Source organism: Medicago sativa, chromosome 2, assembly GCF_051527215.1.
Source record: "Medicago sativa cultivar Bolivia chromosome 2, Bolivia_mono, whole genome shotgun sequence".
NCBI classification, from domain to species: domain Eukaryota; kingdom Viridiplantae; phylum Streptophyta; class Magnoliopsida; order Fabales; family Fabaceae; genus Medicago; species Medicago sativa.
In genome coordinates this window covers 67,526,452-67,551,808 of record NC_140750.1, presented here as the reverse complement: position 1 = coordinate 67,551,808, position 25,357 = coordinate 67,526,452, and the positions used below count along the sequence as shown (strand labels likewise).

At 35.4% G+C, this 25,357-nt stretch overlaps 4 protein-coding genes and 2 long non-coding RNA genes across 6 annotated transcripts; 5 read left to right on the top strand and 1 right to left on the bottom strand.

The window, feature by feature from the left end:
- Window positions 1-1,949: 1,949 nt before the first annotated feature.
- LOC146949974 (histone H2A.6-like) lies at window positions 1,950-3,180 on the bottom strand. Its single transcript, XM_085745960.1, has 2 exons — window positions 2,903-3,180; window positions 1,950-2,376 (listed from the first exon to the last, which is right to left on the bottom strand). Exons 1-2 carry the CDS (start codon window positions 3,089-3,091, stop codon window positions 2,170-2,172), a joined length of 396 nt encoding a protein of 131 aa, XP_085602086.1. The 5' UTR covers window positions 3,092-3,180; the 3' UTR covers window positions 1,950-2,169.
- An 8,900-nt stretch (window positions 3,181-12,080) lies between these two features.
- Window positions 12,081-12,626, top strand: LOC146949973 (uncharacterized). The gene has a single exon (XM_085748602.1). The coding sequence runs from the start codon at window positions 12,081-12,083 to the stop codon at window positions 12,624-12,626; it is 546 nt and encodes a 181-aa protein (XP_085604728.1).
- Window positions 12,627-13,364: 738 nt separating this feature from the next.
- On the top strand, window positions 13,365-14,588 carry LOC146949972 (uncharacterized). Its single transcript, XM_085748601.1, has one exon. It carries the CDS (start codon window positions 13,365-13,367, stop codon window positions 14,586-14,588), a length of 1,224 nt encoding a protein of 407 aa, XP_085604727.1.
- A 693-nt stretch (window positions 14,589-15,281) lies between these two features.
- LOC146949971 (uncharacterized) lies at window positions 15,282-15,614 on the top strand. Its single transcript, XM_085748599.1, has one exon. It carries the CDS (start codon window positions 15,282-15,284, stop codon window positions 15,612-15,614), a length of 333 nt encoding a protein of 110 aa, XP_085604725.1.
- A 688-nt stretch (window positions 15,615-16,302) lies between these two features.
- LOC146949970 (uncharacterized) lies at window positions 16,303-18,013 on the top strand. The gene is made up of 2 exons (XR_015025458.1): window positions 16,303-16,947; window positions 17,821-18,013. It is a non-coding gene; the product is annotated as an uncharacterized LOC146949970 (long non-coding RNA).
- A 2,794-nt stretch (window positions 18,014-20,807) lies between these two features.
- LOC146949969 (uncharacterized) lies at window positions 20,808-22,595 on the top strand. The gene is made up of 2 exons (XR_015025457.1): window positions 20,808-21,529; window positions 22,403-22,595. It is a non-coding gene; the product is annotated as an uncharacterized LOC146949969 (long non-coding RNA).
- The last annotated feature ends 2,762 nt before the right edge of the window (window positions 22,596-25,357 follow it).

The window sequence follows — 25,357 nt, the reverse complement described above, 5'->3', positions numbered from 1 at the left end:
GAGTTCATTTTACGAAATGCATCCAGTGGAGTAACCCCAGCCACATTCCATTACTGACCAGCGAAAATTCCTACCGTATCAGGCTAACGCCGGACTCCTCTTGTTGTCGTGTAGATTTCCCTTGCAGGGAAATCCCATCCAGCATAATCTGGAGTCTCAAGGGACACGGCTTATCTGCATATGTGTGAATTTCCGACTAGGAAGAATCTCATCCAGCATAATGTGGAGCCTTGAGGGACAAAACATATCTAAACATGTTATCTGAGTATATTTCTTATACTTATCTGAAAAATCAAGCTAAGGCAAGAAGAAAAATGTATGCATTTCCCTTGGATTGTTTGCAATGTTGGTTTGAATGTTCAAAAATGTGTTTAGGAGGCAAAGAAGCTTGAAGTAGTAGAGATTAGATAGAGGGGTTCCTTCCTTAGGCTTCAATCTTATTTAGATGGAATTGTCTTGTGGAATTACAAGAATAATGGATTCTCTATTTAGCTTGAATTTGATAAGATAGAGTGGGAATTGTTGCTTACTTTCTCTGTTATCCACTCACCTGTTAATGATTTGTTAAGAGTTATCAAAGAGGATATAGAAATTTTGCAGATAAGCAAATTCTTCGCTTAGAGGAGTTAGGAATTAGGCGATTATTGACTATGGCTAATAATGAAAATAAGCAAATCCTGTCATAGAAATTTAAACAGAGGATAAAATCAGTAGGCGTGGTTCACTGGGACAAACTAGAACCTTGAGTCCAAATTTGAAGGGGTCAAACAGACGCGCCAAAGTGCACATGCAGTGTCAAGATATATTATGCATATCATATAGGCGTGGTTCAGATATTGTGCATACAATCAGAAGTAATAGACCTTGCTCGAAATTTTGGCAGGGAATCTGCAAAGGGTGGCCGAATAAAAGTATCATCTGGAGAGCAGGCGAAACATGACTTGAGCCAGATCTGCAATCTGGAATCTGAGACGCTCCTTCATGTGTTCAGAGACTGTGGACAGGCGATGCAAATTTGGAGATATTTCGGACAGACTGACAATGATCCTTTATTCCCAAGGTCTTATTTGGAGGATTGGTTTAAGTATAATTTAACTTGTGCATGAAAATCCTATGGTGCTGGGAATTGGATTATTGTGTTTGCTGTTATTTTAGAAAGAATTTGGTAGAATAGAAATGAGTTGGTTTTCAAAGCCATCACTCCTAATGAAGGTAATACCATTTTTCAAGTTTACTACCCTGTTGAAGACATTGAGAGGGCTAAAGAGGAGGAATTTGTTACTGTTATCATGTGAAGCTCCAATACTCCAAAAATGTGCCATTTGTTTGAGTCCGAAATGGTCCGCTCCGGATATGAGAATGGTTATAATTAATTGTGATGCTGATGCTGATGCAATGCAATTAAGTGGGTCTGTTCGCACAGGAGGTTTGGCTCGCTATCATAATGGACAATTCTTGTGGGGTTTTGCAGAAAAGATTGTGATTCGAGCTGAATTATGGTCTATGTATTCGGGGCTGGATAGAGCTATTGGTAAAGGCCTCAAGTTTATGACTTTGGAGTCGGATGACTCACTGCAGTTAATCTCTTAACCAAGGAATGCTTCCCCACTCAATGGTTACACTTATTAAAGTAATGCCCAAAGCCATGGAAGTTTGTTACTTTAGCCATGTTTCAGAAATGTAAGCCACCATGCAGATTGTTAAGCAAAACATGGTTTATCCTAAGGTGCAGATTTTAAAATCTACGATAGTATATGCCTAGCTTTTTGTTAAGCTTCCATTTGAAAGATGTTAATATGTTTGGATTTTCAGGTTGTGAAATCTAATCAAAACACAATTGTTTTTAGTGTTGTAATTTCCATATCAATCTTTCATGAAAACAAATTCAGCAAAACTATCAAAACTGAAGAAGATCATTGTACAAAAATCATTAACTAGGAACAGGGGAATTGAATCAAAACTGAAAGGGATCAATTTTATAAACTTCCACCATTCTCATGCAAAAGTAACAATTAGAAATTCATTGTATACACATCACTAGCAGAACCACTAACAAGCCCTAATAATCCCAATCATAAACTCTGCTGAAACTAAAACCAGAAACAACAAAATATGAAACTAAATTCAATAACTGCATCTGCAAAATCAGGTTTTTCATCTAAGATTCATTCATTCATCGTCAACATTCTTGGAGGGACCAGCTTTCTTTGGAAGCAACAAGTTGTGAATATTGGGCATAACACCACCATTAGCAATGGTAACATCACCAAGAAGCTTGCTCAATTCTTCATCGTTCCTCACAGCCAATTGAATGTGCCTTGGCACAATTCTTGTCTTCTTGTTGTCCCTTGCCGCATTTCCAGCCAATTCCAAAACCTAATCACAAAAATCACAATTTGAATCAAACCCATAATATATTCAAATTCAACAAAAAGGAACAAACCAGCAAATATAATCAATAAATTCATCTAAAATTACTCAAGAAAGATGCTTAATTGGATAAGTTACATAAAATTGGGGAAAACGAATTGAATCTAAACAACCTGGATTATGTGACATGGATATGAAATTGAAATTGAAATTAAAACTAAATAAAATCATAAATTTATTCAAAGCTAATAAAAAAGATGAATAATTTAATGAAATTGGGGAAAACTAACAAAATCACGAAACCCTAGATCGTGCAACATGTATATGAAATTGAAATTACATAATTCGAATCACAGCAACAACAAAAAAACAAATCTTTTCGTTGAATTAATTCAAAATTATTCAAGAACGATGAATTTAACTAAAAATTGGGGAAAACGATTTGAATCACGAAACCCTAGATCTTACGACATGTATATGAAATTGAAAAAATCGAGAGATTTCGAAGAATAAGAGCGGTGATGGAAATTACCTCAGCGGCAAGATACTCAAGTACGGCGGCGAGGTAAACAGGAGCACCAGCACCAACACGTTCAGCGTATTTTCCGGCCTTGAGGAACCGAGCGATACGGCCAACGGGGAATTGAAGACCCGCCTTGCTACTCCTTGAGGTAGCCTTCTTGGGAGCACTGGAACCTAGGGATTTGCCTCTACCCGCCATTGATGAAGAAATCGAAGCGATTTGTAGAAAATTTGGGAACGGTTTTGGAGAGAGAAAGAGATTGAAGAAGACGAAAGATTCAAGTGAATGAAAAGATTGGCGGTAGAAGGGGTTTTATACTGTGAGATGTGGAGGAATGGACCAATGAGAATGAATCACGCGGATCGATACTGGTTGCCGTTGATTGTGTTTGATATGGACGGTTGAGATTAGTTTGTGGTGTGTACGGGTTACTCGGTCGTGACGTAACTAGCAAATTTTTGAACCGGGTGTTAATTTTTGGAGCCTAGTTTTTGTTTTTGGAGCCTTTTCTCTGCCAAAATTTTCAAAATAATTTAGAAACGTTTGTAATAAATATTTTTCCAATACATTAAATTTTAATGATTAATTTTTTGTTTAGAATTTAATTAAAATTTGTCTTGATTCCACAGAATCACGCGAGTTTCATAAACACGTGGAATTTATATGAATTTTCACTCACAAAAGAATGTGTTGAGTCCATAAGTCTTAACTCAATTGATAAAAAAATGTCAAGATTGTTATGTCATACGTCATAATCAAAGTTTGAACTATGACACTTTCGTTTATATGTCACATGTGTAACTCTATAATGATTTTGTCATTTCATCTATCTACACAAAAACATAAGTGTCGAAGATGTTTTTCTGGAATTTATATTTGATGTAAACTATAATTTGGTGTGTTCATTTATTTAGGAAAAGGTGGTTGTTGGGGACTTGGAGTGTTTGAGTGCGACTGCTACCTCATAAATGGTAGCCTAACGAACAAGTTTTTTAAGGGTTGTGCCTTGTATTGGGGGACCTTTTCGTTATTCCCATTTTTGTTAGTTGCATAAGGTTATAGCTCAATGGTGTGTGCTTCACCGTGTTCCAATATGAATTATGGTTATAGTGTGGAAAACCATGATGACTGGATACATAGAACGATTGTGGATGTGACACAGATACGAAAATACACAAAATCTTTAAAATTTAGGATATGATATAGCTAAAATACGTTAACAAAATCTTTATAATGAAATTAATTTGTATGCAAAATACTTGAAATGGATATGCATTGATACTCTTCATTGTATGTAATTATAAAGAACAAATTCTACAAAAAAGAATATCTGTGATCAAAATATAAAATATATGTTTTTTTTATAAATCATATTATATTTTCATTCATATATTAAGATATTATCAAAACAAATTTTATCTTCTTTCAAAAAAAAACAAATTTTTTTCTAATTTTGACCAAATGAGTCTCTCTCTCATTACATTCATTAAAAGAAAATATAACTTTAAGTATGGTTCATTGTGAAACAATTCTACTTATTTAAATCATAAAGTGAATCATTTTTTTTAAAAAAAAAAGCTTAAATTGAATCATATACATCCCTACTAAATTCTCACAATACTGTTTGAGTTTTGTTACCCGTCATCTTTTCACAATATTGTCAATTGTTCTATTTACAGTTTGTCGTTGACATCTTAATTCTTGGTGTTAAGTGTCGATCTAATATCATGGTGATTAAACTAATCCTATCATTTTCGAGTTAGGGGCTCAAGGTGGATTTCCACAAAAGCCTATTATATTAAGAGTTTAATGGTGGTGGATTGATGGTCCAACCATAAATTTGCACACACGACCGGTCAAAACATTTAGAATTGCCACATCAATTAAAAACTGAACAATAATTTAATTGATATGACAATTCTAAATATTTTAATTGGTTGTGTGTGCAACTTTGAACTATGAATCCACCATCATTAAACTCTTATATTAAATGCGAAAGTTAATTCATATTGGCTGATACAATTAGAAGGTAGTTATGTTAGCGTCTTTCAAAAAACTTAGTTAGTTGGCGAGTGGTCAAGTCCACACGATGTGGGACTATCGTATGTGAAGGTGTACAAATATTGACCTGCAATGTTAACATACTTAGTTTTTGTTCACCCAAATTACATCTGTGAGTGATTTTTGGTTGCTTTGTTTGTACTTTCAATTTGATTCCCTTATTTTTTTCAAGGCTCCCTTGTACACATTTCTAAATTTAAATACCTTATAAGTTATTTATTTGGGGGAAGTGAGAGGCTAGAAAGGTGCAGTGGGGGAAGTGAGAGGCTAGAAAGGTGCATTGGGTTAATTGGGAGAAAATGTGTTTATAGTATATAGGGGCGGCAAGTGTGCAATTTATGGACACTTAATTATGCCTTATTAGAGAAATGATATTGGGGGTTGAGTTCGAATATAAAAAGATTATAAGGTAAAAAAATCGAGAGTTAAGGAGTAAAGTGATAAGAAGATTGAAGGTTGCGTCTCTACTTTCGTATAATGTTGACAATTACTAACAATATTAACATTGGTCGTTTAAAAACATCAATTTTTAAAAGATAATTTTTCAAAATCAATAAGATTAGAGTAACATAAGCAACCGAATACATAAAGATTAGAAATATCAGGAATATGACAGCATAAGACAAGTACATCTTTGTAGTTTGGCTTGGAACATTAGTGTTCTACTAACATTGAGAACGTGTTGATGAGACAACGCTCTACATGCCCAATGCCCATTATGTTAGGGTTTCTCAACACAACTCCTTTGATGCAAAATACCCTTAGTAGCATACAACTCTTCAAGGATGACTTCAGGGACCATTGTCCGTTTGAAAGGTTTGGATGTTCGACGAAAATTGATTCTCAATCATACTTGCAAACCGTTAGATATACATCGCAACTTCGAATTTTGATTTCAACACAATAACCCAAATAGATCTTTGTACAATCATCTAAAATGGTATGGGAATAACAATATTAATGCTCTGATGTGGTAAAGAATGGCCCCAATTTGTCCCTACGAACCTAAGCAAATGGTTTATTTGCACTAGAATGAATTAAATGAAGTGAAAGTTTCTTCTGTTGCACATAATGTTAGATATCACAAGCAACATGAGTAGGTGCAGGAATACAATTGTACTGTGTGCAGAGTGTGCATCCAGTCATTTGAGAGATGTCGTAATTTTAAGTGCCAAAGTGCAAAATCAGATAAGCTATTGGTGCTATGTAAAGTATTGACAACAATGGGACTGGTACGGTTGCAACTAGCTGTCTTCATCAATGAATTATCAGTCTTGAGATGATATAAACCATGAAAAAGTTTATCTAAGTCAATAGTCTTCAACTGGTTCCCGTGAATAGTACACATATCATAAGTACATTTCAATTGACAGTCCAAGTTAATTGTGAGCTTGGAAATAGAAATCAAATTGGTCTGAAATTGTGGGAGAAATAACACTTCATCTACTCTTGAGAGAGTGTGAGTTGCATTGTGCCAGCAAAATGAGAAATAATAGTACGTCCATAGGTAAGTTGATCAACATAGGATCAATCCGTGTGTGAGTGATGAACCAGTTCAGATTACAACAAATATGATCTGTGGTACCCGTGTCAATTAACGAAGGAATAGAGGTCACACAATTAGAAGGTGAAAAACAATATAATGGTTACCTGATGCAACGTGTCCATTGGTAGCTTGAACCATGTTAGAGCCATGGGTATTGGATGATTCTTGTAACATGTTCCTACTGTATGACCAGGCATTCGACAGAATGAGCAGATTTTGTAAGACTGCGACCGCCGCCACAACCGGGATTACCGCGACCTCTACCAGCAGCAGAATTAATCATAACAGAAATCTCTTGTACTTGTACATGAGTTATTTGGCGTTCTTGTTGTAAAATCATGGAAAGAGTATTGTTCAAAGTAGGTAGGAGTTCGAGAAGAAGAATCTAAGAACGAACATGACTAGTCGTTTAATCCAATAAGAAATGAATCATATAATCCTTTAAATGAAAATCTTTAGCCTTACAAATGCGACAAACACACTGACATAGGGGACGGTAATGCTCTATTTCTTCCCAAAAACTCTTATTAATTGATAACAGAAGTATTACCTTGATGTAAAGAGGAAGTACTATCCTGTAATTGATCCCACGGTTCATTCCAAACATCAACAACGTTATCAAGAAATACCATGTTTTGAGCGATTTGTGGAGAAACCGAAGAAACAAGCCATGATTGAATGATATTGTTGAAGCGTTTCCACGCCTCGTAGTTGAGGTCTCGAGATGGTAAAACCCCGATCTACCACCAACAAATCGGTATTTGTTTTTGAGGATCAAAACGCGTTTCATGGAACGGGCCCAAACATGATAATTGGAATCGGTGAGAAGTGGCAAAATTATCACTGAAGTGGGACTCTCACTTGGATGAATATAGAAAGGATTGGCTTGAAGCTAAGAAATCTGAGTTTCTGTCAACGCGGTGGAAGCATCACTGAAGCCACCGGAGCCATTAGCTCGAACCATTTGAGATGTGCAGCAGAGCTCTTAGAAGAGCTCTAATTCTGTTCTTAGAAGAGTTCTTATACCATCAAAATAGAGAGAAAAGAATGATTCATATATGGAACTTCAACTATGAATTGAACTTCTCTTACTACCTAACTTTATACTACAGTTCGATACAACTATAAGCTAACAAACTTTATTCTATGAAGGTTATCAAAAGATATCCAAGGTAGGTGTGCAATCTATTGCTAAGGTGTCTGCAATATAAAATTGTATATGTGGCTGACTTTTTGTTTGCTTATGGCATAGTAATATGGAGTTCAATGTATGTATGGTGTAAAAAGGAAATATGAGCATGATCATAAAATTTATTTGATGGATGTTTACCATGGGAGCACCAGACCTGTTGCAGTGAATCAACCATATCAATAAAGAAGAAGAATTGGTGATGATGCAAAGGAATGGAGCTGATATGTGAATTGGAGTGTTAAGCTATCATAAAGTGGCCTTGGGATTTATACAAAACTAACATAGCTGGCCACATTCAAGAAACTTTCAAACAATACATCCTTGGAGGCTCAAAGAATCCCATCTCAAATGTATCAGTGGCATTGTTATTGTGCAGTTCACCCAAAAAGGCATCCTTGAAGGGTCAAGAAATCCATCTCCAACAATTACCTGTAATTTGATATTATGGAGACAACACACAATCTGCTTGTAAATGCTTCTTGTAATCAAGTGATTTACATAGGAGTTCTTTTGGCTGTTAAAGTATAACTTTGCCAAACATCAAATTTGAATGTAATAATTACCTCATTTTATTTGATTTGAGTTTTTGTAATCTAGTACTAGTTTTAGTGAAAAAGTTATTAAAGTCCCTTATGGTTGGCAATTAACTATAGCGTGAGTTTATATTTAGTTATTTTAACAAAAGCAAAGAAGTTACCTTTATTAATATATACTCGGGACTCTCAAGCACAAGGTTGTATGCAAAAATAGATCAAAACAACAGATAAAAAAACATCAAAGTATTCACCAATTACACTCAAATAGACTTAACTCAGAGTTACCTAACACAAGCACATCAGAATAAAACTAAACCAGAATTTGGAACAACTGATAAATTTCAAATACTTTTTTGCAGCATCCTGCGCTGCACTTGCAGCAAACCACAACCAATCTGTTTCACTTCAAAACATTACCAACCCACCTATAATTCCAATTTGCAGCCTCCAATAGTAACAGGGGAAAGTATTTGTCCTTGCCAATTAGTACTAACATCCACTCCATTTATAAAACACTTCAACACCATATCAGAACATATAAACACAAAATTGTTGCATAATTTATGTAATTTAAATACTGGACCAGATCCTGTTGTCTTCCTCAACTGCATAGTTCCATGACAGTGTGACCTGCCTTTCGAAAGAATCTAGCTTGACTCCAAACCTCCCTTTAGAGTATATTATATTTAGTGTAAATTTATCTCCAAATAGGTTGCTTATAGTATATATATCTCCAAAAAGGGAACCCTAAGTGGAACGGTAAATTAATCACATTATCCATGGCCGGACAATTTTTTAATTACATTTCTGTTAATGGTATCAATCTCTTGCTTTTCCTTTTCAACTTTGGAAATTAGCTTCAAGTGAAAGACCTAACCAACCAGTAAAACATTCAAACAACAATAAATCAAAAAGCAAAACGTACCCAGAATTAGTAGAACCTGTAAAAGGCAAAAACCTTTTATCTGCTATCAACAAACCATGGATAATAACTGTGAACTGAAAACAATAGTTGGGCGACAATACCAACTTTGTCTCTCAAAACAAATTGGATAGCTGTTATTCTCTGCAGGAGGCGCCTGAAGATGAAGGTATCAAGGTCACTCGAAGTCAGATAGGGTAAAAGATCGTCACTCACCCGTGGAGAAACACTTGCTCATTACAATGGCAGGAGAGAATAAGTATTTGGATCATGGTTTTAAATTGTGGTTGCAACCACGACGATTGTGGGTATCGTGAGCATTACATAGTTTGTTGTGGCCTGATGAGGCTGTTGCGTCCACTATGTTTACAGCGTTATGATGCAGTTTTTATTGTGATTTCCAATAACACTGCAACTGTGCCTTATATGCTAGCGGCAGGTCCGCAATTTCAAACCATGATTGGGATATTCACAACCATCCATGTTTTAATATGATGAAAGAAGAGTGAAACCTCAGTTACATTGGACAGAAACAAATTTGGAATTTGAAATCTCAGCACCAGAATATCAGTATGCAGAAATTGAACTTGTAGCAACAATATTTGTCGACCAATAAACAACTTGCTTGTATATAACATAACGAAACTAGTAGGAATAAAACTTAAATGGGAACATAAGGATTTAAAATCAGTGACTAATTAACGTTCTTTTGCCTACAACATTTCCCTACGATCACCCCATTAAATTTATTGCATTCTTGTAAAGCCAATCAAACACAAAACTATCACAAAAGTGACAAGCAAATATAATAGCCTATGATATTTCCCTGCACAAAAAGCCTATAACAGGTCACATTAGCATGTTAAATACTTGAGTGAAACAAAATTGACGTGTTAGGAATGATGTCGACATATTGTACTTGTTTTCTTATTATGCCACATCTCCACAAGCAGAACAATGAGTCCCCTGCTTCTGGTAGAGACACCGGTATCGTTCGCGGTTGATGTACACTTTATCTCAAAAATCACCGCAGCGGAGGTTACTCAGATGTGCAATTTCGCAATTTAGCTCAGTTTACAAAACCCCCCTAAATGACTTACGTATTACATTTATCGACCAAAATTACCTTCAAACATGGGTTAATTTGGCTGGTCCAAGAGTAAGGGATTTAGTTGGAGCCACAGCCTAGAAGCCCCCTATGTTCTTACCTAAAACTCGAGTGTGTCCTTTTGTTCAACAGATGCAAAACATAGGTACTTTGACTACTAAAGAGTTGTTTCTCCTTCACAATATTCCTCGAACTCACACTTATGCTTTCTATATTGATAACCAAATTACCATGCATATTGTTGTGAATACAATGTTCCACAACAGAACAAGTATTTGGATATAAACAACCATGTTTTAAGACAATATAAGAATAGTGAAACCTCAGTTACATAGGCCAGAAAAAATTTGCAGTTCAATATAAATCTCATGACCATGATATCAATATGCAGACATTGAATTTGTAGCAACAAGATTTGTCGATCACCCCAATAAATGAAACAAAAAACAACTTGATTGTATATAACAACCTCAACATTTTCAGCATAACGAAACTAGAAGCAATAAACTATAAATTCAAACATTAATTTAAAATCAGTACTAATTAACATTCTTTTGCCACAAGCAATTCGCGGCCTATAACGCATAGTTTCTGCAAAACCACTCCGGCTCACCGTGATCCTAACAAACACACCGTCATACCAAAGAACAATATATTACCAATTATTTCATCAGCGGTGGTGAGCTTTTCCCTTGGAGCGCTTTCCAGCAAGAGTGTGCTTCGGTTTGAGATTAACTATAACCCTATCAGCTTCTCCGCGACAAGCAGCTTTGTTTCTCTTCTTAGAAGCTTTCTTTGCAAGTTTTATTGCCTTCATCTTTTGGGCAGAATCCCTAAAACCTTCTCCAGGCACAACAACGTGAAGTGGTTGCTGAACCGATCTGGAAAAACGTGACAATGATCTACTCAACCTCTGCTTCTTCTTCTTGCTAGGTTTGTCACCATGATCAACATCAAGACTTGTTGTTTCTGGTGATCGCTCTCTTTTTCTACCTTGCCTTGATGGCAGTTGTTGGGTTAACGAGTTTTTCTTTGTCTCAGTTGAAGACTCTTGTTGTTCTTGTGTTGATTCAGTATCCATGGCGAAATCGTTTGGTGGTGTTTCTTCAATGCTATGCTGAACCAGAACCATGTTGTTTGTTTTCTATTTGCCCTAACAAAGAAAGAAGCATAATTTAGGGTTTTACGGGGTGAATTCTAAGGTGAATCGTGTGGGTCCAATTCCAATAAAGGCACACATGGGCCCAAGGGGACGAAATTGACCATTAAATATTGAGTTTTGCTCTCCACCTAGCACATTTTACTCGCACCTGCAGCCATGCCAAAATTGCCCTTGCGCATGTTAAGTAACGCCGCACAAGTTAACTCACGCAGTGTTCCTGTTTTCGTACAAACCCAAAAACCCAAAAAGTGCGATTTTCGTACTAACGCCAAACTCCAACCTCCATTTTCTTTCCCTCCACCTTCAAAAACCCAAAAAGTGCGATTTTTTGGGTCAAAATCATCATCCCAAATCATTGCAAATCGTCAGGAAGCAAGTTTCTACGCTCATCAAGCACCAAATATCAGGTATTCTACCATTAAAACTCATCTCATTTTGCTGATTTTTGTGCTTGGTTTGTCTGGTTTTCGTAGGCAGTAGGGCTAGGTGCGCAAGTTAACTTGGCTGTGCGACTTAACTGTCGCAAGTGTTAAAGTGTTGCGTGACTTAAGTCACGCCACTGTGCAGTCATGTTTTTTGAATTTTTTGCGCCATTCCGCAAGTAATTTATTTATTTATTCTTCCTTTGTAATTTTTTTTATTCAATAGATATATAGGGAGATGGTTGACAAAGTCGCGGATGATGACGTTGAACCGAAACCGGCAAAAAAAGAAGTCCAAATTCCAATTCAAGCTCGAATTGGTAAAATTGAAGAACCTAAACCGGTACCTACCGGTGTTATTTGTGAAGCTCGTGACACCGCCTCATTTTTTACAACAAATGCAAGATGGAGAGAGCAAGAAGAGTTACTTACTTGGGTTCGCGGACAAGGGGTAAAGGCCGGATTTGGTGTTTGTATAGATAAATCCGTTATAAAAAGGCCGTACTTGACAATGCAATGTGAAAGGAGTGGGGTATACAAGCCGCCTAAGACAAGGAATAAACCGAACCTTGAAGGCATTGGCTCAAGGAAATGTAATTGTCCGTTTAGGTTGAAAGGTTTCTTTGATAAAGATACAAATGATTGGTGGCGTGCAATGCTTTGTGAAATGCACAACCATGACTTGGAGGAGGGAAAGTTACAAGGACACCTAATTACGGGTAGACTTCGTGCGGAGGAGAAGAAAAAAGTTATCGAAATGACAAAGAGCTTGACGGTGCCTTAGAATATTCTCACCAATTTGAAGGAAAATAACAACGAAAGTGTGACAACAATCAAGCAAGTGTACAATGTGCGAACAAGATGGCGCAAGGGGGAAAGAGGTGACATGACGAAGTTGCAATTCTTGATTTTGAAGTTGGTGGAGCATAAATACGTCTATTTCACAAGATGCAATAGTGAGGAAACCACTCTTGAAGACATTTTTCTTGCTCATCCGGAGTCAATTAAATTGCTCAACACCTTTTCGACCGTTTTGGTCATGGACTCTACATACAAAACCAACAACTACCGAATGCCGTTGTTTGAGATAGTTGGTTGCACCTCTACAAAAATGACGTATTCCGTTGGTTTCACCTTTCTTCACTTTGAACTAGAGGATAACTTTGCTTGGGCACTTACGATGTTGAAAGGTCTCTTGTACTCAAAAGACAACATGCCTAAGGTGATTGTCACCGATAGGGATGGTGCTTTGATGAAGGCCGTTGGCACACTTTTCCCTGAAACATACACCATGCTTTGTTATTTTCATATTGAGAAGAATGTAAGGTCTAAGTGCATCACAGATTGTAAAGTGGTGCCAAAGCCTCCTAAGGGTGCAAAAGTTGACATGAAAGAATCGAAGAAGAACAAGATGAAGAATAACGATGTTGTTGAGAAAGTGGTGAATGCTTAGAGAGAGTTAGTTGAATCTCCTACGGAGGAATCATATGCAAGTAATTTATTGAAATTCAAAGAGGTATGCATGCCATTTCCGGAATTCAATAAATATGTCGAAGAAACGGTTTTGAACCTTAAGGAGAAAATTGTGAGGGCATGGACGGATAAAGTCTTGCATCTAGGGTGTAGAACCACCAACATTGTTGAATCCGCTCATGGAGTTTTGAAAAAATATTTGAGGAGTAGCGTGGGTGATTTGGCATCATGTTGGGATGAAATTCACAAGATGTTGGCCGTGCAATTTGGTGAGATACAAGGAAGTTTTGGGAGGAACAAAACGGTCTTTGAGCACAAATACAAAAAAATCAAGATGATGAAAGAGTTGGAGGGTTATGTTTCTAGAAAAGCATTGAGATTTATCTATGATGAATTGAAACGCTCCAAGACATTTGGATTTGGTGAGGAAGATTGTGGTTGTGTGCAAAAGACATCCTACAGGTTACTTTGTGCGTGTATTATTGCCATGAAGAGCAAGCAAAAATTGACTCTTGTCTTGGATGATATATACCCTCATTGGAAAAGGTTGTATGTACAAGGAGAGAAGATTGATGATGATTTTTCCGTGATGGAGGAGTGGAATGACATTCAAGAACTTCTCAATAAAAGCCCTTACAATATGAAGTTCCACATCAAAGAGATGATGCGTCAAATTGCATTTCCGGAAACCACAATTTTGTCTCCGCCTTTGAAAAAGGTGGTAATCAAGGGAGCACCTAAAAGGAAGAGGACTACACTCAAAGTGTCATCAACGGGTCGAATCCCCTTTAGGTGGGAGACCATTGATTCTCAAAATCCAGATAGTCAACCTTCACAACCAAAGAGGTCACTTCCAAAGAGGAAAGATGCACGCCTTGGCACTTACTCCCGCTCACAAGCTTCATCCTCTACTTCAAAACCGTTTTGGAATATCCCATACATTTCACAAATTCCAAATATCATGAGGCCTTTTGTTGAACAAATTGTGAATGTTAAAGGGGATGGTCATTGTGGATTCCGGGTGATAGCTAGGCATTTGGGGAAGGATGAGGAAGATCATGTTTTGGTTCGGTATGCACTTATTAATGAGTTGAAGAAGAACAAGAGTGACTACATGCCGATATATGACACAGAGGAGCGTTATAACAAAATCTTGAATGGTTTATACCCTCCAAAACGTACAATTGGTGTTGCACCGGTAGATAAGTGGATAACCACTCCGGATATGGTCACATTATTGCTTCTTGCTACAAAATACCCGTTGTTCTATTGACTTTGCCCGAAACGGGTGGTGTATGTGAGACATAGTTCCCAATCCGAAGTGCTCCTCCACTTAATCCACATTCCAACATCATGTGTCTTTGCTTAATTCCCGACCACTATCTTCATGTGATTTTGAGGGAAGGTTGTCCGTTACCACCGAGTTGTAAGGAGTGGATGAACAACAAGATTGGTGAGGCGGAGAATTGGCATTTTGCATTTTTGGATAGACAAAACGCTTTCAATGAACTCATTTCTAAGGAGCCGAAGCCGCCAAAGAAACCAACAAATGAGCACAATCCAATTGTTTGTGATGATACTCCCACCCCGCAAAAAAAGAACAGGAATTTGAATGGACGGAAGACATGGAAGAGGACGACAATTTAGGAATGTCACTAGACCTCTTAGATAGGTTATTATAGGTTAGGACAGTTATAGGTCGGTCGGTGTTCGTCCTATTTTTTGGTGGTATTACACCCCGACGTATGTTTTGGTGGCCGGTTATGTAATTTGGATATTTGTGGCCAATATGTAACTAATATTATATATATTAAATGAAATGAATTATTTTTTTGGTGGCCGGTTATGTCACACCAATTATTGCTTGCATTACTTACTTTGTCTCTAATTATTCAACTATTTATTTTATCTCATTTATTTCATATTTGTTTTTCATTATATTTTTGTGAAGTTTGTGAGGTGAAACATGTCTGAAGATGCACAAGATCCGGTTAAACTTAAAGTCCGTTATGTAGATGTGAAAAAGAGGGCTTGGTTCACTGTAAACCCCATCGACAAGTTGAACGAGTTGAAGGCAAAGCTTGACGACTTCTTTATCCATATTGGTTCAAATCATAGAACACGTGATGTGATAGTAAATGTGCCAGGCCTGGACTTGGGGGAGGATAAGGAAGAGGACTTCTGGAAGACCGTGTATTATCCACAACTTCTCAAAGATTATAGCGACGTTGATTTCATGTTTAGGGTAATGGTTGAGAATAATACTTTGTATGTTTTTGTCCGATCCGTTGAAGTGTAATCATTATTTAAGTTTAATAGTGTAATGTTTGACCGTTTATGTGAGATTATGTAATTTTATAAATTTATGGACAAATTTGTGTAATTTGGATCGTTTACGTGTCATTAAGTGTGTTTAAATGATTACGGGTCATTACCGGCGAATTTGTGTAATTAGGACCGTTTGGATCGTTATGTGTGATTACGTGATTGTGAAAAAAAAACGATGTTTTAGTGTAATTTTGATCGATTGTGTCGTATTATCCCATAATATTGTTAAACTGGCGTAAGTAGGTTCAATTATGAGCATATTAAGGTTTGGACCCAACTGCATTCAATGCACATCAGTACAACATTTAATGCTGTACTGATATATCAGTAGTGCGTGAGTTAACTCGCGCAAGTGTAATATGTAACATCCCATATTTGTATATATGTTATATAAAGATTTATTTTATATTAATGATTTGATAATTTTATAAGATGAGCTATTGTCATTTTATGTATTTAATTAAAAGAAATTTTAGAAATTAATTGTCTTCTAGAAAGGGAGAGTGACCAAGTCATGTTTGACCAAACCAATCCTTTAGTGCAACACGTGATGCTACTACTTTGGAGTAACCATGCTGTTTTTAGGCCATTAAGTTCAATTGTGCTGTTATCAATGATAACTTATCATAACTCCATGAATTTCTCTCACGATACATTCACATTAGTCAGTTACATATAATGTCATTTAATCCCACTAAACCATGTATAACTCCTCTCCACATTTTAGCTATAACCTATTTGCAATTACTCATTTTGGTTTCATTCTCTCAATTTTATTAATCCTCGTGGTTTCTCATTTGTTTTAAGCCGAACAAACTAATTCTTTCTTTCTAATTTCTTAAGTGTGTGTCCCTTATTCATAAAATGCCAATTGTTTTTATCGAGAGGAAGGATCTCATAACTATTCTAGCACACATGAAAGTGGATAGCCAAATCAAAATATATTGAATTCCAACTTATTAGCATGACTACCTTGTGTTTGTTACTACTCCAATTGATTCCTGTTATTCGCATACCAAGTGTTCTCGACAACCCTCTCCCTCTCATATTGTCGTATTTTTCATGGGTTCACACAATTGCATAAAAATATTCAAAGTCCATCAATCACTTTCTATTGGAATTGCGAGTGCTTCCTGGTTCACCGTTTTATCGGGCTAATTTTTGGGCAGCATGTTCGCAACATGTAGTTCTTCATTTTCAATGGTCTGATCGTCAAAATGATGTCTAGGATGAGAGAAATTATGGTTACAGGACAACCCCAAATCTGAGGCTTAAAGTAGTGCTAAGGAAGTAAAGCGTATAAGGTAAGTGCTTTTTCCCCATACGTTCTTACTAAGTGCTAGGGCTGTGTTATTAGATAGTGGTAGCAATCCTTGTCTTTTAAAAAAGAAAAATAATTAAAACGTATTTTCGTGGTAAAATTAATCTTTACTAAATGTGATTATTTTTAATTATGAGTGCTTATTATTAATTGTGTTTTATATGAAAGTTGTGTATGATAATGTGGTGTGAATGGATATGTTTAATATTATTATGCTGCATATGTTTTGTGGTGTTGGGAAAGAAGTGATACATTTTTTTTATGAATTAAAGAAGAAAAAGATGAAAATGTGAGTTTGTGAAATGATTGACTTTTGGTTTGTGTACTTGATGATGCACTAATACTTGTAATTGCCTTAGTGGCGGGTTAATATCATATTTCTTAGTGGTGCCTATGTGGCGGGATTTAGTTTGCATTTCTTAGTGGTGCCTAAGTGGCGGGATTGAGTTTTCATTATCATTATCATGCATGTCATATGCATCTGTGTGGTGCCTGTGTGGCGGGAATTGCAATTATATTCTGTGTGGATGCCTGTGTGGCGGGAATTGCAATTATATTCTGTGTGGATGCCTTAGTGGCGGGAATTATATCCGGATCATGTAGTATATAAGAGCATGCATTTTGCACATCATTGCATTGCATTGGGTCTATTATACATATGTGTGTTGATAAGTGATTAAACTGTTATATTTATTAAAGAAATGTGTATGAACTTTACCTTAAAGACTTAAATGTATTTTTCTTATTTCTTTTTGATTGATAAGTTTTGATATCATCTATTTCATGACATTGTTTCTGGTGCTTTGAGTATGAACCAATTTGGATAAGGAAATTGACCCTTACACTAACATTTTAGGTAACAAAGAAGGCATGGTGTATGCTTTGGTGTTTTTGCTTGAAGCGCGTACGGGGACGAAATTGGGTTTTTATTGAATTGTAATTTTAGAAGTAATCTTGAAGGATATTAGTGTAAGAATTTTAATTAAATTATGTTAAGAATTTCGTATAGGTTTTGCTAGAATATATATTATTGATGAAATAAATAAATAGTGGTGTTCTTCAGAAAAAGAAAATGATTTAGGCGTAATGTCTTGGACCAAAATCTGGGGCGTTACATTATGGTATCAGAGCAATAATCCTCGGACAAATATTTTTGGGTGGGACGTTCTTGTATGCCGCATGTTTTGTTTGATGTGTGTGGATGTTTTGATCCATGTGTGTTTGGTCTCGATATCTTTTTTCTAATCTTATTAAATTGGTGATATAATGTTACTTGTATTTATATGTTTAACTGTTGCATTGGTTCTGCGTTTTTGTGAACCTTGATTACTCTTGAGATTATGTTTTTGAGGTGGTTTTATGCGTGTTAGATTATTTCTTATTTTGATGGTTCTGTTTTGGTGTAGTCGAGGTATAGGTCTGTTTATTTCCATATTAGCATTACAACATCTTTGTTTGGCGTTTTTTTTCTAGAACCGTTAGCAAAAATATTTTAGTTTCTGCTTGTACAATGGGTTTCACCTTAGTCCCCATTCTTTTGTTTGCTTTTCGCTTTTGATTTGATATTTTCTTGGCTTTAAAAAAAAATGATATTTATAATTTATAAATTAGAGATGATTTAGAGGATGAGATGAGATATGTCCTCATAAAAGATTTTTGTATAATTAGTATATTGATCTCATTGTTTATGTTGATGTTCTTTCCTTTATATATTTTTATATTCGATCCTGGCCATGCAAGGACCTATATGTTTGAATTTTAGATATTGATTCTTTGATGAACCACATGAACTAAATGAAGGAACCTAGCTTCTCGGTTCACCACTTATTAGTTATACTATGTGTTCTCTTTGAACTACACGGCGCCTTGACACTAGAAACTTCCTTGAAAATACTGAGCTAATGAAAGTGAATAGCTTCTTCAATTAAATTTCTTGTTTTCAACCAATTTGATATATGCTCATTATTATTAAAAATGAAATGGATTTTTCTGCTGTTTTTGTATATGGAGTATGAATAAAAATATTACCTACAGCCTCTGTTATCTCTAGTAATAGGGAAACTTATGGTTAAACGTTGCCGGCAGGTATATTTGTTTATAGCCAACCAAGAGTTTGTTTTTGCTAATTGCTGTCACTTCAAGTTAAATTCTGCATAATATGCTGTATGTGACTAAAAATTATTCTATGTGTAGTTTTACTAACTGTCACTAAAAAAAAAAAAACTAGTTTTTATGTTTTTTTTTTTTTTTTTTGTCTGCCACTAAAACCATTCGAGTGTGTATTTTTGTTTTTCTGCTGCTGTTGCTATAGGCTGTAAAAAAAATGTTTATGTAGATTTAAAAAAAAAATTGTTTTCTTTTATTGTGTTTTCTTTGTACAAATTTCCTTATACATGTTGTATTTTATGTTTGTTAATTATATACCGAAAACTTTTTGTTTTTTTAATGATGTTTTTCCAAAATGAATTTTTGGAAGTTATTGAGATAATTTTACCAAGTTAAAGAGGGTTAAAATAATTCATTTCTTTGTTAGATTAAATTGCAATGGTCTGGTTCCGATAAAATAAATAATCTATGATTTTATGTAAGTGTCTCAGATTGATAATATTTAGAGTACAGTTTAAAGGAAGCAGATGATTATTTTTTTTTAATGGGGTGATTGTGTATCTTGTTTGTTAAAAGAAAATTGTGTATCTTGTGTGTTGCATGCATACAACTTGTTGCTAAGTTGTTTTATTTTTTTTATTGTTAGTGGCTTGGTGGTTTAAATTTTTGTAAGAGATTGTTGGATGCAAATTATATGTTACTTTTGGAAGCTCCTAGAGCTAAGACTATACCACAAATATCGTTTCTGAATCAAATAAATTGTAGGACTTAGACGACTCATCTCCGATTTTTAAGAGATGGTGTGTGCTTGTTCCACCACCACTCGAAACTTGTCTTAATGCCATCCCTTGTCGAAAGGTGTCTGTTTTAGGTATCAGTCATACAGTACAAATCTTCCATAGTGGTGATAAGTCGTGTTATTTTGGTGGAGAGTAAACCAAGAGTTATATGTCCTCGGAGAACACCGGGTGCAAGTTGTAAAGAATAGTATGATTGTTGGTGTAGGATAGTATGTACTACCATTACGATTGATGACTAACTAGTTGATATCAGAGTGCGCGGCGGAAACATGAGATTTTATTTTAACTAACATTGGATGCTTTATTTTATTCTTAATTTTTTTTTTACTTGTTGTTTTTCTATCTCAACGACTACCTTACATTAGCTTTTCATCTTTTGAAAATTTGTTCAAAATATTTTGGATGGAGTTATTTTTTTTTTTTTGTAAAAATAAAAATAAAAATTGTTGAATGGTTTTGCAAAATATGTTTTGTTAATTCTATTATAATTTTTCCTATTATCTAGTTTCGAGGGCGAAACTATTTTAGGTGGGTAGAATGTAAGACCCCACAAATTTATTTTATGTATTCGTAATTATTTTATTCTATTTATGTTTAAGAATATTTTATCTCCATTATTTTTGATAAAATGATTCTAGTATCCTATGATCTTATTTAAGTGAAGGAACACTACCTTAATCTTTTATACTACCTTGTTTCGGGGACGAAACTATTTTAAGGGGGTAATAATGTAACATCCCATATTTGTATATATGTTATATAAAGATTTATTTTATATTAATGATTTGATAATTTTATAAGATGAGCTATTGTCATTTTATGTATTTAATTAAAAGAAATTTTAGAAATTAATTGTCTTCTAGAAAGGGAGAGTGACCAAGTCATGTTTGACCAAACCAATCCTTTAGTGCAACACGTGATGCTACTACTTTGGAGTAACCATGCTGTTTTTAGGCCATTAAGTTCAATTGTGCTGTTATCATAACTCCATGAATTTCTCTCACGATACATTCACATTAGTCAGTTACATATAATGTCATTTAATCCCACTAAACCATGTATAACTCCTCTCCACATTTTAGCTATAACCTATTTGCAATTACTCATTTTGGTTTCATTCTCTCAATTTTATTAATCCTCGTGGTTTCTCATTTGTTTTAAGCCGAACAAACTAATTCTTTCTTTCTAATTTCTTAAGTGTGTGTCCCTTATTCATAAAATGCCAATTGTTTTTATCGAGAGGAAGGATCTCATAACTATTCTAGCACACATGAAAGTGGATAGCCAAATCAAAATATATTGAATTCCAACTTATTAGCATGACTACCTTGTGTTTGTTACTACTCCAATTGATTCCTGTTATTCGCATACCAAGTGTTCTCGACAACCCTCTCCCTCTCATATTGTCGTATTTTTCATGGGTTCACACAATTGCATAAAAATATTCAAAGTCCATCAATCACTTTCTATTGGAATTGCGAGTGCTTCCTGGTTCACCGTTTTATCGGGCTAATTTTTGGGCAGCATGTTCGCAACATGTAGTTCTTCATTTTCAATGGTCTGATCGTCAAAATGATGTCTAGGATGAGAGAAATTATGGTTACAGGACAACCCCAAATCTGAGGCTTAAAGTAGTGCTAAGGAAGTAAAGCGTATAAGGTAAGTGCTTTTTCCCCATACGTTCTTACTAAGTGCTAGGGCTGTGTTATTAGATAGTGGTAGCAATCCTTGTCTTTTAAAAAAGAAAAATAATTAAAACGTATTTTCGTGGTAAAATTAATCTTTACTAAATGTGATTATTTTTAATTATGAGTGCTTATTATTAATTGTGTTTTATATGAAAGTTGTGTATGATAATGTGGTGTGAATGGATATGTTTAATATTATTATGCTGCATATGTTTTGTGGTGTTGGGAAAGAAGTGATACATTTTTTTTATGAATTAAAGAAGAAAAAGATGAAAATGTGAGTTTGTGAAATGATTGACTTTTGGTTTGTGTACTTGATGATGCACTAATACTTGTAATTGCCTTAGTGGCGGGTTAATATCATATTTCTTAGTGGTGCCTATGTGGCGGGATTTAGTTTGCATTTCTTAGTGGTGCCTAAGTGGCGGGATTGAGTTTTCATTATCATTATCATGCATGTCATATGCATCTGTGTGGTGCCTGTGTGGCGGGAATTGCAATTATATTCTGTGTGGATGCCTGTGTGGCGGGAATTGCAATTATATTCTGTGTGGATGCCTTAGTGGCGGGAATTATATCCGGATCATGTAGTATATAAGAGCATGCATTTTGCACATCATTGTATTGCATTGGGTCTATTATACATATGTGTGTTGATAAGTGATTAAACTGTTATATTTATTAAAGAAATGTGTATGAACTTTACCTTAAAGACTTAAATGTATTTTTCTTATTTCTTTTTGATTGATAAGTTTTGATATCATCTGTTTCATGACATTGTTTCTGGTGCTTTGAGTATGAACCAATTTGGATAAGGAAATTGACCCTTACACTAACATTTTAGGTAACAAAGAAGGCATGGTGTATGCTTTGGTGTTTTTGCTTGAAGCGCGTACGGGGACGAAATTGGGTTTTTATTGAATTGTAATTTTAGAAGTAATCTTGAAGGATATTAGTGTAAGAATTTTAATTAAATTATGTTAAGAATTTCGTATAGGTTTTGCTAGAATATATATTATTGATGAAATAAATAAATAGTGGTGTTCTTCAGAAAAAGAAAATGATTTAGGCGTAATGTCTTGGACCAAAATCTGAGGCGTTACATAATACATTGCGTGAGTTAACTCACGTAGTGCTTTATACTATACGTGACTATGCGTTAGTTAACTAATGCATAGTTTTACACTTGCGCAACTTAATTCACGCAGCGTTACTTAACTAACACATAGTATTACACTTGCGTTAGTTAACTTGTGCAGGGGTAAATTTGGAAAGGCTGCAGGGCGGGAGCAAAATGTGCAGGGTGGAGAGCAAAATTCTTAAATATTTAGATGATTGTTCTATGCATCACGTGGATCTTAGGTGAACTCTCATCCAACATGTCATTCTTACACCCATCCAATTAAAACACAACACCTCATCAAAATAATAATAAAATAAAAAAAGCAAATATTTCCTTCTATCTTCTCCCACTCTTCCCATGATTTCCTTTCGGTTTAATTTCTCTCTCCAACAATGGTGAAAGCAAGGAAATTTCTATTTTTTTTATTTTATTATTATTTTGATGAGGTGTTGTGTTTTAATTGAATGCGTGTGTTATACCCTAATTTTGGACCTAAAAATACTAGCTCTATTCTTCTTTTATTGTGTTTTAAGTCATTTGATATGTCTCTGATCAATTGCACCTTCCTCTGCATCTTATTTCAATGTTACTTGCAAAATTCATGAAAAAGGGTATTTTAGTCATTTCCTGTATCCAAGCTCATTTTAGTCCTTTAAAAATTGTTTGAGTCTTTTCAATTGGTTTGAATAAGTCTTTTGTCTAATCTCATGTCAAAATCCATTTCAAAAATTGCATTTGAAGTCATTTTGAGTCAGTTTAGCCCCTAGGGGCATTTTAGTCTTTTCATGTGTTAAAACTCTGTTTAATTTCTAAAAAATTGTCTCTGGGTCTTTTCAATGTGCTTGTATAAATTTTTGCTTAAATTCCTTGTTAAAAATCATTTTAAAATTGCATCTGAGTCATTTTAAGTCGTTTTAGTCCCTATGGGCATTTTGGTCTTTTCACACGAAATTTCGACAGAGAGAGGTTACTTTAAAGTACCTCATTTAAGTAATTGGTTCATTTTAGTCCGTTTTATTATTTTTAATCGTTTCACTTTACGTTATTTTCAAATTACTTTTTTTTTACCAATTTTATTTTAATTACATTTTAGTCCTTTTGTCATTTTTTGCATTTTAGTCCTTTTAGTTTTTGCAATTTGCAGTTTGGTCCAAAGTCAAGTCCAAAGGGAGTTAGTTACGGTCCAATCCACGTGGCAGCAAGGTATTGGTCCAACTATCACATGTGTCAGCCTATAAAAGGCCAAGTCATCACAGCTCAACAATCAGAATTGGCCAACTCACAAACACTTTCATTCTTTCTCTCTCCACCAAGAACAGATCAAAACCCAGAGAACTCAAGAACACAATGAAGAACTTCATCATCTTCAAACCCTAACCGTTTTTCCAGAATCACAATTCATCCAAATCCTCTCAAATTCATACAAATTCTCATCAATTCAGTCACAAACAAACTCGTTTCAGCAACCATTCCATCGAACCAGGTTCCAATTCAACAAATTCTTACCAAATTTGATCGAAACTACGAAGGTTCTCAGTGATTCTCTGCGAGAATCATCATCACCAAACCTCTCTCTTGCAATTCAAGCACGAATGCGATCACAAGAGAAGGATTGAGGAAGAGAAGAAAGGGATTAAGAAAACCAGCATCAACATCAAATCGAACTCAAAACAGAAACAGGTTCATCAAAGATTGAACCAATTTCATCAAAGCCGAATCGAAACATTCAAAGAAATCAAGTCAAGGTCCGATCAGAGCCAATCCAAAACCCTAGGGTTTCAAATCCAGCATCGAATCGAAGATTAACAGTGAAGGAATCGTGAATCTGCAAAAACTGGAACGGTTAGGGTTTGGATAGCTTTCAGAGAACCAAAAGACGAAGAGAAAGTGCTTGGTTCTCATCAGGAACTCATCACCGATCCAGATACAGGTACCAGATCCTTCTTTCCTTTCCTTTCGCCTTTTTTTTTCATAAATCTAAGTTGCTTGCTTCGTATGTGCGCTTGTTGTTGCAAATCAACGTAGATCGGAGCGTTTTAGAGCTTTTTCTTCAAAGAATCATTTTAAAAAAGAATTAACAAGAAAAGAAACATCAAAGCCGTAAAAGAATTACCCCGATCTACGTTGATTCGAGAATCCTTTTAGAAAACTAGCTTTGGAATCGAAAAGAGGAGAGGAAGAGCTTTAAGAGCATGCAATTAGGTTTCGAATCAGAATAGTTTGAAGCTTCGACGCGGCGGCGCCACCACCGGCCACCACGTCGGAGAAGGAAAGAAGATGATCGGATTGTAGGTCGGAGAAGAGAGTCATTTGCAGACTCTCTCTCTCTAGGATGTTTTAGAGAGAGGATTGGCTTGTGTTTATGAGGTTTTCTTCATGCTTCTTCTTTATATACTCCCATGAATCCTACGCGCGCGCGTGTGCTATGCTTCCCTATTCCCTCGCCTTTACAACCGTTGATCTTGCTGCTGGATTATGTGTGTGGTCCTGATCCAATCTTCTTGTGTGTCTGTTTGAGTTTATCATGTGTCCTACGTTATTAACCATTAGATCTAGGGTTTTGGCTTCCTGGATCAATCCAACGCTCCTGATGCGTTTGGATGATCCATGATCCATCTCTTTTTGGGCCTGGACATTCTTTCTTTGCAGTTTTTTCGTTTTTACTTGTTTCTTGCT